Source organism: Phlebotomus argentipes, unplaced genomic scaffold, assembly GCF_947086385.1.
Source record: "Phlebotomus argentipes unplaced genomic scaffold, Phlebotomus argentipes genome assembly contig_15, whole genome shotgun sequence".
Classification (NCBI taxonomy): domain Eukaryota; kingdom Metazoa; phylum Arthropoda; class Insecta; order Diptera; family Psychodidae; genus Phlebotomus; species Phlebotomus argentipes.
In genome coordinates this window covers 10,847,285-10,860,917 of record NW_026776181.1, presented here as the reverse complement: position 1 = coordinate 10,860,917, position 13,633 = coordinate 10,847,285, and the positions used below count along the sequence as shown (strand labels likewise).

The following is a 13,633-nucleotide window of genomic DNA, read 5'->3' as shown; positions in this document are numbered from 1 at the left end:
GAAACATTAATCCAATGTTTCACATATTTCACCCTATCTGACCACCCTAGTGACCTTAAGGCGGAGAAGAACGCGTCGGTGTTTTGCTATTGTTTGACTTGGTTTGACTAAAATTATTTTGCGTAAAATCTGTCACAACAGCGACCAGATGTTCTTCCAACGAGCGGTCAGCGTGATCAATCCTCTCCGGGGATTGCTCTCTACTAAAAGGTTAATGAGAAACCTCGTTATCTCTTGAGAAAAGATTATTTATATAAAGAAGAGGTTATGTAAAAGTCTTTTCATTTTCCAGCACTGTGGCTCTGGCTCAGAATACGATTACCACGAAAACCGTGGAGGAGCGAGTGGGCCTGCCACGGAAGCCAAAGAAGCCTCTGACCCCGTATTTTCGTTACATGATGGAGATACGACCAAAAATGTTGGCAGAGAATAAGAATTGGTCAGTGAACGAACTTGTACAGAACATCGCTCGGCAGTGGAAAGCCGTGGATGAGGCCAGTAAGAAAAAGTACGAGGAGGATTATAAGCGAGATCAGGCGCTGTACTTGCAGAAGAGAGCTCAGTACGAGTCCAAATTGACGGAAGAGCAGAGAGAAAACATCCAGTTGATGAAGGAAACAATGGCGGAAGCAAAGGAGAAAAGGGCATACAGGAAGAAAATTAAAGATCTCGGAAAACCTAAGAAGCCTCAGTCACCGTTCCTGAAGTTCCTAAATGAGCAAAAGGCGAAGAATCCACATACGCCTGGATCTTACCAGGAGTGGCTGTCGAGCAATTCCGCCAAGTGGATTGCCTTATCTGAGAAGCAAAGAGACACTTATATTCAGAGCAGTCACGATGAGATGCAAAAGTATCGCGAAGAATTAATCAAGTGGGAGAAGAATATGGTGAAGCTGGGTCACGTGGATGTGGTGCGCCAGGAGGCCCTGCTGGATATTCCTCCGCCAAAGTCTTCCCGGAAACGTACCGCCAAGCCATAGGAATTTTGGTGTCCTCAATCAAATCAAGAGCAGTTGGTTAACACGAGATCAGAGGACAAAAGAGATTTGCTTGGGGGCACGAGTGAACAGGATAGTAACACTGGACAAGACCACAATCGCCATAAGCCAGGAATAGAAGATACCAATGTTGAGAGGAAGGGGAAACTAATCAGCTCGCTCAGGTCCATCTTTAAATTGGGCAAGTCAGGAGGAAATCATTGAGTGCCTCTATTTTGCAACCACTTCCCGACATCCCTCTAATTCTTTAGTATGTTTAAGACGAAACAGTTTGAATTAAAAAGCGATTAAATACATAAAGTGTCATAGTCCTCGTCATAGTCGCTCGAATGGTGGCGGATAGTCCAGGAGGCTCACCAGATCCGACCCGAGGATGAATTTATGCCAGAATAAGTGGCTCATCACAAAGAAGCTGGTGAAGATCGACACATCCTGGAGGACTTTGTACACCTTCTCGAAAATCCACACAGTGCTGGTCAGCGTTGGTATGCAACTGATGATGAAGACTATAGAGGAAACACTGCTGCGACTTTGGTAGTTCTTCATAACCAGGAAGTCTGCAAGTTCCCACAGTATGAGTGGCAGGAAGACGTTTCCGGCCACGATGTGTTCATTGCCAGTGGAAAACAACATGTACACAAATATTCCGATAAATGCGATGTGAACTTTTGTACCGAGGATTCGACTCAAGAAATTCTGCGGAGGCTCAGACCACCTCTTTCCTGGCGGATTTGCATTTGCGCCCGGTCGTGTGGAGTTGAGCAGGTGCAAAATATCCTCATTCTGTGCATTGGCACCGAAAAATCTGGGCATGAACTCCTCAGTGGGCTCAAGTTCGGGATCTGGGTAAATTTCTCCATTGACTTGTGGAACCGCACGTTGCGGAGGACTGTTTTCTGCAGAACAAAACAACATATGAAAACAGAGGAAGTGCTGCTAATCAGCGATTCCCTACCTTGTGGTGGTCTTCCGGTGATCTTTCCCAGTCTGTTTGCACTATTTTCCAGAATTTTCTTTCGGCGAGCCTCCCGTATAGCTGCCAAATCCATTTTCACGATTTTCCCTGAGATTTTCACATATGCACTGACAATCACACAAAGCCATTCAACGTCATCATGTTTCACGCAACATCGCGAGCGAATTGCGCGACGGACAAATTGAAATGCAATCGGAGTAACAGAAAATAGCAGAATGGCGCAACTTTATCAAAAAAATCTCTCTACAAATGCCTATGTTGGGGAATTTTCTCCCTCGTCAGGAAATCGGGGCGCTTCTATGAGAATGCAGGAATGCCTGTGATGACTCTTCCCAGGATCAGGGCGTGAATATCATGAGTTCCCTCGTACGTGTTGACCGCCTCAAGATTCATTGCGTGCCTGATGACATGGTATTCATCAGCAATGCCATTCCCACCGAGACAATCTCTGGCCACTCGTGCGATTTCCAGTGCCTTTCCAGCGTTGTTCCTCTTGATGAGCGAGATCATTTCAGGAGTGTGCTTCTTCTCATCCTTGAGGCGACCCACTTGCAGACAAGCGTGCAGTCCCAGAGTGATGTCCGTCATCATATTGGCTAACTTGAGTTGGATGATCTGATTGGCGGCCAGCGGACGACTAAATTGCTTGCGATCGAGAGTATATTGTCTGGCGATGTGGAAGCACGCCTCAGCAGCCCCAAGAGCGCCCCAAGCGATGCCATATCTGGCGTTGTTCAGACACCCAAAAGGCCCCTTCAATCCTTCCACTTTGGGCAGGAGATTCTCCTCAGGCACGCGCACGTCATCCATGAGGATCATGCCAGTTGTGGAGGCACGCAGTGAGAATTTCCCCTCAATCTTTGGCGTATCCAGACCTTTGGCACTCTGTTCACGATCAACGATGAACCCTCGAATCTTCCCATCATCACACTTTGCCCATACAATGAACACATCAGAGATTGGGGAGTTTGTTATCCACGTTTTGCTCCCGGAGAGTGTGAAGGTCTTCGAAGCGCTGTCGAACTTTGCCCGGGTCTCCAAACTCCCAGGATCGCTGCCATGGTTGGGTTCAGTGAGGCCAAAAGCGCCAATGATTTCTCCGCGAGACAGCCGTGGCAGGTACTTCTCTTTCTGCAGATCTGTTCCGTAATCATAAATAGCCCCCATCACTAGCGAGCTCTGGACACTGAGGGCAGACCTGTAGGCAGAGTCCACACGCTCAATCTCTCTGGCCAGCAGACCGTAGGCCACATTGGACACTCCGGCGCATCCGTAGCCCTTAATGGTACAGCCCAAAGCGCCTAGCTTCCCAATCTCCTCCATTATTTCCCTGTGGAACACCTCATGGCGGTTCGCTTCCACTATTCTCGGCATCAGGCTCTCCTGGCAATATGTCCTGAAGGAATCTCGCACCGCAATCTCATCCTCAGTGAGCTGGGACTCAAGATTCAGCGGATCTTCCCAAGAGAAGGCGGCTGAAAGAATTAAGCATTTTAAATCTGTGACTTGATGGTCTCTAAATCAGCGTGATCTCCTTGAATAGCAACAGTAATTCAAGTGATCATTGAGCGCCTCCCCACACCTCTCACTCTTATCTTATCAGTACGCCACACTTTGCGAGAAAATACGACGTACAACATACCATGCAAATTATAGTTTTTCACATGTAAATATTAAGTAATGGGAGTCATCTACCTTTGCATCCAGCACTTCCAGTTGATGAGAAGCCTTTTTGACCGGAAAATCCACATGGAAATAGGAAATATATCAACATTGGGAGGCAGAATGTTTAAGTGGAAAATTACCTCTGAGGAAATTTCGGGAAACCACTGAACTGATACTTCTGAGGAAGACCATGACTGAATGTGTTGAGAAAATGCAGAAACAGAGGAGATTAAGGAATAATAGCGGGAGAAAACACGATAAAAAGAAGGTAGTCGGAAAACCCTTGCAGCTGGCTTGCAGAGCACACACAAACTGCGAGAAAATGCAAGTGCTGCCAACTTCACGGCGCGCTGTCACTCTTGGCCAGCTGGAGCAGAAGAAAAGGAAGAAGAGGAGAGAAAAAATGTGTGTGCTTGAATGAAAAGTGAAAATCTCCACAAAACTCAACTTTTTCTGGGTTTTGTCACAGTAGAACAGTGGGAAATTGCAGAGTTTGTAGTGTCTCCTCGGCGCAGTGTGCAGATGAAATGAGTAAAGAGTGTATTTAGTTGGTGGGATTTCCAAGGGAAAAAAGCATTGGTGGAAAAGGAAGTTTATCGATTATCAAGGAAAGTGATTGAATCCGCAAAATCCCTACATATTAAGTCGTGTGGGTGCAACGTTGTAACATGGAAAACGGATAGAAGGAATTGATGAAGCTGGAGGTTGCGAGCTTGTGTGGAGAAGAAGGACTCAGAGTGGTTTGTGGGTGAGTGTGAAATCAGGTCCTTGACGTCCCTTTTCCGCAGATCTTCTCAATTCCTGCCATGATTTTCTTCTGACGATTCACTTTCTGCTGACTGTATGCTTTTCCCTTCTTCCGCATACAGATCAAGGATACTCCGGAGCGAAAGGCGGCCAGAATGACCGACAAAGAAGGTGCTCGTGGAGCGTATCCGATGCAGGAGCACTCGTGCGAGATCTGCGGCATGTCCGGACTTTCAGACGATGTGATGCGAGAGCACACGAGGACGTGTCATGTGGAGGGCAGTGCACAATGTCCATTCTGTGGACTGACCGGTGTTGCAGCCGCAGAGCTTCTCTTGCACGTGAATCAGGCGCATTTGGACTACCTGACGCCCGAGAATGAGCTCATGAGCTTCATCGATGACCAGAGTCCCAGGTGAGGGTGATAGAATTCACTGAAGCTTTCTGAGAATGACCAGAAATTGCTGCTACAGTTCATTTTTCAGTGTTGACGGTGATTCCGACTCCATGTCTGAGTGTCGTGGGCTCTCGCCGTCAATAACAGCGGAGCTGCAGACGAATGGAGGCACTGGGACGTCATCAGGAGGTAGCATTCGCTGGTCAAATGGGCCTGTGGTCACGAAACCGCCACTCCAGCAGAACGGCACGAATAACAATCGCAATGGAGCCATGCCGAAGGGGACTGGCGTGAAGAATAAAAACTGTGATAGTGAGGATGGAGCTTGCGGACTGAACGGACTGGATGTGGCTAATGGCGGTGGCCAGGGTTCTCCTTTGCGTTCCCAACTGGGCCTCAAGCTCAAGAGTCACACGCCGGCTACAGTGAAAGTCAGCCCACTTCAGTGTCCGCTCTGTCCCTACACGTCGGAAAATTCAACAGTGCTCGAGGAGCATATCAATCGCTCCCATTTCGACCCGTTGAGTCCTTCGGTTAACAGTGGAGTCGCATTAGCGTCTGGTGGCTCAGAAACAGCCACCCAGAATTCTCTGCAATGTCCAATTTGTGTCCGTGGCTTCCAATCAGTGTCAGATCTCGAACTCCACGTGAACATTGAGCACAGAGACATTCTCTCGCCCGGAAAAATCGATTCCAATGGCACTTGCTCGACGGAAGGCGTGACGAATGGACACAGTGAGAATCTCTGTCCCATCTGCAACATCAGTCTGGAGAACATGAAGACACAAGAGATGGAGGTTCACATTGATAGTCACTTTGTGAAGACACCCCTGGCTCCGTCGTTTGAGTCGGATCTGGAGAAGCAGGCTCAGAAGTTGAGGGAGCAACGAGAATTTGAAATGCTTCGAGCTCAGTATGGCATGGATGATCAGGGGAACTTCCGTGAGCAGTCAGCTGCGGCCATGCAGAGGGCAGTGTACGCTGGGGAGATGAGTGTGGCGGACTACTACGAGAGACAAGTGGGACTGCGCGCGGCAGAGTCTCATGGGATAGACGATGGGACTTCGTGCACAAAATCTGTGGCGCCAAGAGTGCTGTCGCTCTCCTCCTCGTCTCCCGGGGTGATCAAGTCACTCGTGTGCTCAGCCGTTGACCACTATGCATCGTCTTATGGCGATAAGGGATGGGGATGTGGCTACAGGAATCTCCAGATGCTGCTATCGTCTCTTCTTCAGGTTACTTTTTACTATAGCTAAACCAACAAACTACCAAAATCATAACGCTGATCTCTTCCCTTGCAGAATACAACGTTCAATGAAGCTTTATACTCTGCTTGGGGTAATCAGGGACCGTCACGGACGGCAATGCCGAGCATCTCGAGGTTGCAAGTGATGGTGGAGGCGGCCTGGAATCAGGGATTTGATGTGCAAGGCTCTGAATCCTTGGGATGTAAATTGCAGAATACGAGAAAATGGATTGGCGCCACTGAGGTCTTCACCGTGCTCTCGTGGCTTCGCATAAATTGCCTCATTGTGGACTTCCATCGGCCAACATCGTCAGATGGGCGACATCCAGAACTGTTCAACTGGGTTCTCAAGTACTTCGAGGAGCCACGCATTCACACGCCTCCGCTCTATCTGCAACACCAAGGTATACATGGCAGGATTTTATTGTATATTGTCCTCAAAGGTAGAAAAGTGTGGTAATTCTGTGCATTTCTCTACAGGACACTCACGAACGATCATCGGAATTGAACAGAGAGCCTCGGGTCTCACGCTGCTTGTGCTGGATCCGAGTCACGGTCCTCGAGAAGTGGCCGCTCTGGGCTCCTCCCAGGACTCTCTCAGACTGATTCGCCGGGGTCCGACCGCCATGAGGGCTCAACGATACCAAATAGTTGCTGTGATGGGCCTGATTGAAACCAAAGAGCAGTACCAGGTGAGTGCATATCTCTTTCTTCCAAGATTCACATTAGTTCTCATGACTTTGGTTCTTCTTACAGGCCAGTAAAGTGTTGCGTTCAATACGAATACCACCAGATCGTTGACTTGAGTTCCAAATGAACAGCAATGATTATCTATTTAATTATACACCCAGTAAAAGAGAGCAGTTCAATTATTTAGTAGTCGAAAGATGGGATAAAAGATTACTCAAATATTATGATATATTGAGAATACAACAAATACAGTTTCTTATTAGAATATAACAAAGGATATGGATGGATTTTAAAAACGTCTTGCATTTCATTTTAAATGAACTCAACAAGATTACGTTAAATTGTAAAGTCTAGAATACAAAAAGTACACATTGATTGACAATGGCAGAAAACATGTTTACGATCTCAAGAAGATGCAAAGTCCAATTAAAGTGCTATAGTTCGAGGTTGAAGGGAGGAACATTACAAGAAATTAATAGAGCATAATATAAAATCAATGAAGTGTGAAATGAATAAGCTTTAAAGACAATTTGTTAAGTGAATTGTACTCGAATGTGATTTCCTGTCTTGTTCTTTTCCGTATTTTATGTTTGATTGTTCCAATTTGAAAAGAAGGAAAATATAGTAAATAATGTTTGAAACTCCTAATGCAGAATTTTATGTGAGGAAAATTCCAATAAAATTGTTAATAAATTTAGTTTATGCAGAATAGATGTTTATTAAATTATATCTAGTGTACCACTTTTGTGCTCATTCTCAATATAAAATGTAAGGAAGATAATTGAAGATTTTACTAGAAACTTTACTCCTTCAATGCTGATACATTTTTAGCTGTTTCTTGCTAGAGAATTTGAAAAAAAAAAATATATTAGAAAATATTAGAGATGTATAAAAAGAAGAAAAACAATTTAAACCTATTAAAGAGAAAATAACAGTGAAGAGAATATAGTATTTAAAGAGAGCGTCTCTACCTTGAAAACAAAACAAAAGAAAAAAGTATTTTAATAATTAATAAAGAAAAGAGAGTAAAATATGTATTATATATTGATGGAAGGGAGATATTTCAAAAAATGCAAGAGAAATGTTCAAAGATTAATGATGATTATTTGTAAAAATGCAAGATAATACAATTTTATTGAGTTCCTCTGAATTGATCTAACAAGGAAATGAGTGAAATACACACAATATTCAATGTTATTTGTAATGAAAAGGTTGAGATTATATTTCGAATAATCACACACTTGACAAAGAAAGCAAATAAGAATATGTTAATCATTTAAACACGTTGTTAAAGTATAAAAAAAATAATTATTTTTTCAATCATGTCTTTTGTGCGATAATTACAGTACACAAATAAGAAAAAAGTCAAGGATAACAATTCTATTGCACGTTATATGTATTTCCACGTTCACAGACATTTTTCATGTGCAAGTGCTGCGTATCTAAACCAAGTATTAATAGATAAAGAAAGAAAAGAAAAACAGGAAATTTAGGACATAGAGCAATCTTCATTTCAACGTCACACTTTTGGAGTAATTTAAACGAATTCACTAAAAACACTATGCGTAGTGCCTAAACGACACACATGACTATTTCAGAACGATTCAGAGAAAATTTATGTAACGTTGAACAACAGTTCGATAACTTTTTAATGGCTTGAAAACTCTCTAAAAAGAGAAATAATAAATGCTTCAACACACGCGTAACATTCTATGTCTCATAAAACAAAACATTTTTAATGTTATCACACAAAATGCAATGATATGGAAATTGTGCAGAGATATGTATATTTTTTTTGGTCGATGAAAAGAGAATTTGACACTATATAGTTTAAAAATTGATGAGATAAAAATAAAAACCTTTCTGTGATGATCTGCCGCTAAATTATTGATTTTCCTTCTCGGATTTCCAATCCAATTTTGTGCTGTGTCGTCTTGTCAGGTTGGTTTCAATTTTCAGTGTTTCATGACGGTAAAATCATTGACTTTCTTAGAAGGGTAAAGAACAGACAACAAGAAATATTTTAATTTCGCATTTTCTTTTATTTCATTAAACAAAATAAGACATTTAAATGTTGATTAATCACCTCGTGAATGTTTGTTGAATCATTACAATAAATTTCTATCAGTAGCACTTACACGAACTTGTTTGTTACTTTGTGTCATTTATTTCATAATTTGCGCTTATATTTGTTGGTAGATTTTTTTTTAATAAATACATTATTTCTTGTATGTTTATTTATATAAAATAGAAGTGGCCATTTTAGAGGGAATTTTGTGGAAAAACTATAAAATACAAACCTCACCACAAAACCTTCCTTATGGACAAATACGACTAGAATACAATGACACTTATTTCGGCCATGCTTTACTTTAGCGTGCTTAATCTGCTGAAGTAAAGCACCACCTTTAGGTATTTGTTCAAGAACTGAGAGACTGGGAATGTTACAGTACGATATTGTTTCTACCAACTATTTGCATTATTTTGCTTCATTTCGATTCTGTAATTAATACAAACAACACACATTTGATGTGCCTCTTTCTGCTGTTCGGTGATACTCTTCAAAAAAAAAAAAAGTAAATAGTAAGTTCAGTAAAACACAGAATAATGGCTTAAATTATAAAATCACAAAATACTATGTATAGTATCTGAATATCGGCCTCGTGCCGAGACAGGGAAAGCGCTTTTAAAATCTATTACTCTCCCAACTGAACGAGATTTTTCCACTATTTTTTTTCGTTTCATTCTACAGCCAACGTTTTGTCTTATCCAACCAATCTTTTCTCGGGGAATGTAAGATAGGAAAGGAAGCAACAGAAGACTTTAATGTTGCCACTTTTCGGTCTTAAGGCCAATTTAAAGTGAGACGTTCACTTCTTTTACACACGACATTGAATTGTAATCGAGCGAACTTTAAGCGCTTCTGGGCCAATATGTTTTTTTTTTGGGTATAGATTTCTGCTCTCTGTCTTGCTGTGTTATTTATGTCTTCACTCTCCTGCCCAATCGGGTCACGGAATATTTGTTTGCCGAATTGCGAGCATCGCCATTGAGACGCGTGGAGCCATTCTGTTTGGAGAAGAGGACGTCAGAGTCTGTGTCTGTCTCTGAGAGAACAGTTCCTCGACGGGCTGTTGAGAGAATGAGAACAATTTAGTCATGCGAATCAACAAAATACATGCCATTCAGCTAATACTAACACGGCGGCAGTTCGTCATCGTGTGAACCTAGCAAGGAATACTTTGTGGGCTTGCTTCTCGATCGCGAGTGACTTCTTGTTCGTCGACACATGCAAGTGATGCCCCAACAAATTCCCGAGAGCACCAAGAAGAGGACAAAGATGCCGATGATCACGTACAAGATTGACCAATCTGCAAGGATATTCCATCAGTGCATTCAAATGCAAACTGGAGTGCAAGAATACTCACCACAATTGGCGTCGCTGATGCCCCAGAAGTAGAAAACATCCGGCATCCAGAAGGTTTCGCACGAGCACGAGCGCGTCTCTGTATTGCAGATGCCATGATCAGAGCAGGGATTTTGGCACACGGATGTACGAATGTCAGACAAGGATGATCCCAAGATGCTTGCATCGCGCCAGAATTTCTCCTTGAGAATCTTCTCCACGTCCAGCCCGGGCACAAGACTCAATTTGCCCTCGCGATTCTCCGTGTTCTCCACGAAGAACACCATAATCGCCTGTCCTGTCTTCTGTTCCATCTTCAGCTCACGCACATGCAGCCTCCGGTTGTCACCCAGCAGCAACTCCAGCTTCTGACAGATCGTCGTCAATTCATTCTCCGTCAGCACTGTGGCTTCCGTCACGAGAGTCACTTCCACGAGGTTCAACAGCAGCGGATCAGGCCGCACGATAACACTTACGGTGTCACTGGAGGATAGTCCCTGTTCGTCAGTCACTGTCAAGCGGAACACGTATCGTCCAGCCACGAGATCAGTCACCATCAAGACAGCTTCGTGGTCCGTGTTGCCGATGATTGTGCCCACAGCCACACTAGAGCCTTCGCGAGTCCAGGTGAAATTGACAATGCCAAGATCGTCGCTGGATTTGCTCCCATTCAGGATCATCACAGTTTGCGGCAACACCATATTCTGATCTCCACCCCCATTCGCGACCGGCGGACTGTTCTTCTCCTGGATCACCTTCACGGTCACCTGGTCCGTTGCATTATTCCCATTCTCGTCCACCACAGTCACTTCAAACACATAAGAACCAAGAGTGAGGACTGTCGCATTGGCCAGCTGTGAAGAGAAAGAACATGAAATTCGTGCCTCATTTTCCATGCATTTCAACCGATTTCATGCTAAAGCCATTAAATAAATAAATTAGTGTCACTAGAAATGTTTCAAACTTAAGCACCCTTAAGACTGTATCAATATAGTAAGAAAATTTAGTATTTCATATCGTTCATATCGATCTGTCTGTCTTGAATGTCCCAAAAAAGCCTTTTGACCTTCGACAATTGCGCCACATGAGCTTTCACTAAATAAAGAGCAGATATTATTCCAATTTATGAATAACTCACCGTTGCATTAGCATTGACGATAGAAGCTGTCGATGGCCCCGAAATCTGCCTCCAGTGATAGGAGGAGATTTTCACATCATCCCTGGACTCTGAGGCATTCAGCGATGCCCAGTTTTGTGGCAAATTGATGGTCTGAAAGTGGGGTAAGGGTTAAAAGTGTGATAAGGCACACGAATTTGCTTATCTTACAATATTTTTTCCGGCATTAGCAATCGGTGGCAGATTTGTGGGTGGCTTCACAAAGACATGCACAGTGGCAGAGCTGGTCTGGCCACTGGCATCAGTGACTTTCAGGACAAACTTGTAGATTCCCTCCTCGAGGTTCGACAGCTGTAGATAAGGTGTCCTGGTGTTCTGCATGTCCACCGCCTTGGACTCATCTGTGGAGTCCTTCGTCCACTCCCAGGCGACAATCTCTCTGTCGTCAGTGCTGAGGGAGCCGTTGAGAGTGATGTTGTTGTGCGGCAGGTAGAGAATGACATCGGGACCCGCATTCGCTTCGGGAGGGTAATCAATTCCCTTGAGAACTGTTATGTTGGCGGTGGTGAAGTTCTGCACACCATCAGAGTCACTGACCGTCAGCTTGAACGTGTAGTTCCCCGGCGCTGTGAGGTCAGACAGCTGGAGAGTTGCTGTATCTGGTAGCTTGGGCTGATATCCAATGGGGCCCTCGACCAAGTCCCAGTGCCAGGACACTATTGCGTCGTCATCCTTGCTCGTGCTGCCGTCCAGAATGGCTTCACTGTTGGGGAGTTTCACAGTTTGCTGGATGGGCGTGATGACCACCACCGGAGGGCGATTGATTCTCTTGGCGGGCAGAACAGTGACATTGGCATTGGCTTCCCCGTAGGATCCGCTCCCGGTGACTGTCACTTTAAACTGGTAGAGTCCCTCTGAGAGATTTGAGAGCTTCACCTTATCCTTTGACTGGTCAGAAATTGTTCCGTTGTCACCACTCGGCCGGGAGACCAGCGTCCAGAGGTACTTATACTTATCACCACTGGACTGTTCGTCTGGAATGGTGAAGGCGGACAGGGTGACTTCCTTCTCAGGCAGTCTCACATCTTTAGACACAACAGACACTGTGATCTGCTTCGTAGAGCCATCAGTCACTGGTTTGGCATTGGGAACATTGGGAACATTCGGAACGATCTTCCCTGCTTCGCTGTTCAATACACCCCAGAATTTATCATAGTACTGCCTATCAGTGGTCGTTCTCATTGCGATACAGTCGCCCTCCTCATTCCTGAGGAAATTCTCAAGGCAATCACAGAATCCCTGCCGGGATTTAGCTGATACCAATCGACAGCGCTCATTCTTTGGGCACAGAGAGTCCACGCCAACCTCGCAGATTGTCACTTTCACCTTGTCCATCTGTGATTCCTCGCCCACGAACCGCTCAAGTCCATAGCCAGCAGCAGCCTCGTCATTGTACTGAGGATTGAAAATACTATCCACCAGTTCGTACTTGTCCGGCACGTACGGATGCACCTTGGCGTCATCAATCGTGTCCGCTGGGAATTGGAACTCCTGTGGATAGGTCTGTTTCAGCAGCTCCAGCCACGGCTGGTCGCCCACAGGATTTACCAGGACCATGTGAAGCTTGGTATTGTTGGGATATCGCCTGACCGGGAGGCAGAGTTGATCACTCGCGCACTTTACATGGTAACAAGTCCCGTTGAACATGAATGCGCTGTTGCAGCCCGATCCGTGGTCGCAGCACTCCTGAACGCATTCCTCTAGCGTTCTGACGTTCGGATGTTCAGAGAAGTTCCCCGCTTTGATGCCTGCAAGAGTACCACGTCAGTTTGCATTGAACTGCAAAAAAAAAGACCTGGGAAAGTGACTCACCGATTGGCGTGTAGCCTTTGAAGACGTAGTTGAAGATCTGTGGGCAATTGTCATCGTTCAGAGTCAAGCAGAAGCCATTCTGGGCGAGCAGAAGGAGCAGAGCGAAGGCTAATTGGCCTTGCCAGGAGCAACCCATCATGCTGACGACTGACGAAATACTCGGGATTTTCCACTAGCAGAGCCAACAATGCTGTTCTTATCACATTAATCACCCCAGTCGCGGTTTCCTGACCACACACAGAGACGCAGTCTCAATTTCCACCCGGACACCAGTAGATATTCCACGACCTCTCACTTTGCAGTGTCCTTCACTGCATTTTCACGTGCACTCATTGGCCAAAAATTCACACTTTTCACGCGTTTTTCTGTCTCACTGCCGATGGCAAAGAATGTTTTTGATGGCCATTTTTGACTTTCAGAGTTGGCGAACCTTTTTGCAACAGCGCGCGAAGAGCGATGCGATCATTAGCGAAGACACACGATTGATAAAAATAAGGCCCGTAGGGAAAGGCGACAGTT

At 44.8% G+C, this 13,633-nt stretch overlaps 5 protein-coding genes across 6 annotated transcripts; 2 read left to right on the top strand and 3 right to left on the bottom strand.

The window, feature by feature from the left end:
- The first annotated feature begins 40 nt into the window (after nt 1–40).
- Nucleotides 41–1,298, top strand: LOC132262055 (transcription factor A, mitochondrial). Its single transcript, XM_059761181.1, has 2 exons — nt 41–210; nt 293–1,298. The coding sequence occupies exons 1-2, from the start codon at nt 149–151 to the stop codon at nt 978–980; spliced, it is 750 nt and encodes a 249-aa protein (XP_059617164.1). The 5' UTR covers nt 41–148; the 3' UTR covers nt 981–1,298.
- On the bottom strand, nt 1,210–2,111 carry LOC132262056 (uncharacterized). The gene is made up of 2 exons (XM_059761183.1): nt 1,954–2,111; nt 1,210–1,894 (listed from the first exon to the last, which is right to left on the bottom strand). The coding sequence occupies exons 1-2, from the start codon at nt 2,045–2,047 to the stop codon at nt 1,314–1,316; spliced, it is 675 nt and encodes a 224-aa protein (XP_059617166.1). The 5' UTR covers nt 2,048–2,111; the 3' UTR covers nt 1,210–1,313.
- Nucleotides 2,112–2,169: 58 nt separating this feature from the next.
- Nucleotides 2,170–3,950, bottom strand: LOC132262051 (glutaryl-CoA dehydrogenase, mitochondrial). Its single transcript, XM_059761177.1, has 3 exons — nt 3,780–3,950; nt 3,670–3,702; nt 2,170–3,449 (listed from the first exon to the last, which is right to left on the bottom strand). Exons 1-3 carry the CDS (start codon nt 3,829–3,831, stop codon nt 2,272–2,274), a joined length of 1,263 nt encoding a protein of 420 aa, XP_059617160.1. The 5' UTR covers nt 3,832–3,950; the 3' UTR covers nt 2,170–2,271.
- Nucleotides 3,951–4,000: 50 nt separating this feature from the next.
- On the top strand, nt 4,001–8,603 carry LOC132261549 (zinc finger-containing ubiquitin peptidase 1-like). 2 transcript variants are annotated; one of them, XM_059760403.1, is made up of 6 exons: nt 4,001–4,387; nt 4,509–4,801; nt 4,872–6,018; nt 6,085–6,433; nt 6,510–6,721; nt 6,786–8,603. In XM_059760403.1, exons 2-6 carry the CDS (start codon nt 4,542–4,544, stop codon nt 6,828–6,830), a joined length of 2,013 nt encoding a protein of 670 aa, XP_059616386.1. In that variant the 5' UTR covers nt 4,001–4,387; nt 4,509–4,541; the 3' UTR covers nt 6,831–8,603. The 2 variants fall into 2 exon arrangements, with proteins under 2 accessions (XP_059616386.1, XP_059616384.1); XM_059760401.1 differs by having other exon boundaries at nt 4,860–6,018.
- Nucleotides 8,604–8,740: 137 nt separating this feature from the next.
- LOC132261548 (dyslexia-associated protein KIAA0319-like protein) lies at nt 8,741–13,595 on the bottom strand. The gene is made up of 6 exons (XM_059760400.1): nt 13,115–13,595; nt 11,453–13,050; nt 11,264–11,395; nt 10,148–10,979; nt 9,920–10,090; nt 8,741–9,850 (listed from the first exon to the last, which is right to left on the bottom strand). The coding sequence occupies exons 1-6, from the start codon at nt 13,251–13,253 to the stop codon at nt 9,702–9,704; spliced, it is 3,021 nt and encodes a 1,006-aa protein (XP_059616383.1). The 5' UTR covers nt 13,254–13,595; the 3' UTR covers nt 8,741–9,701.
- Between the last annotated feature and the right edge of the window lie 38 nt (nt 13,596–13,633).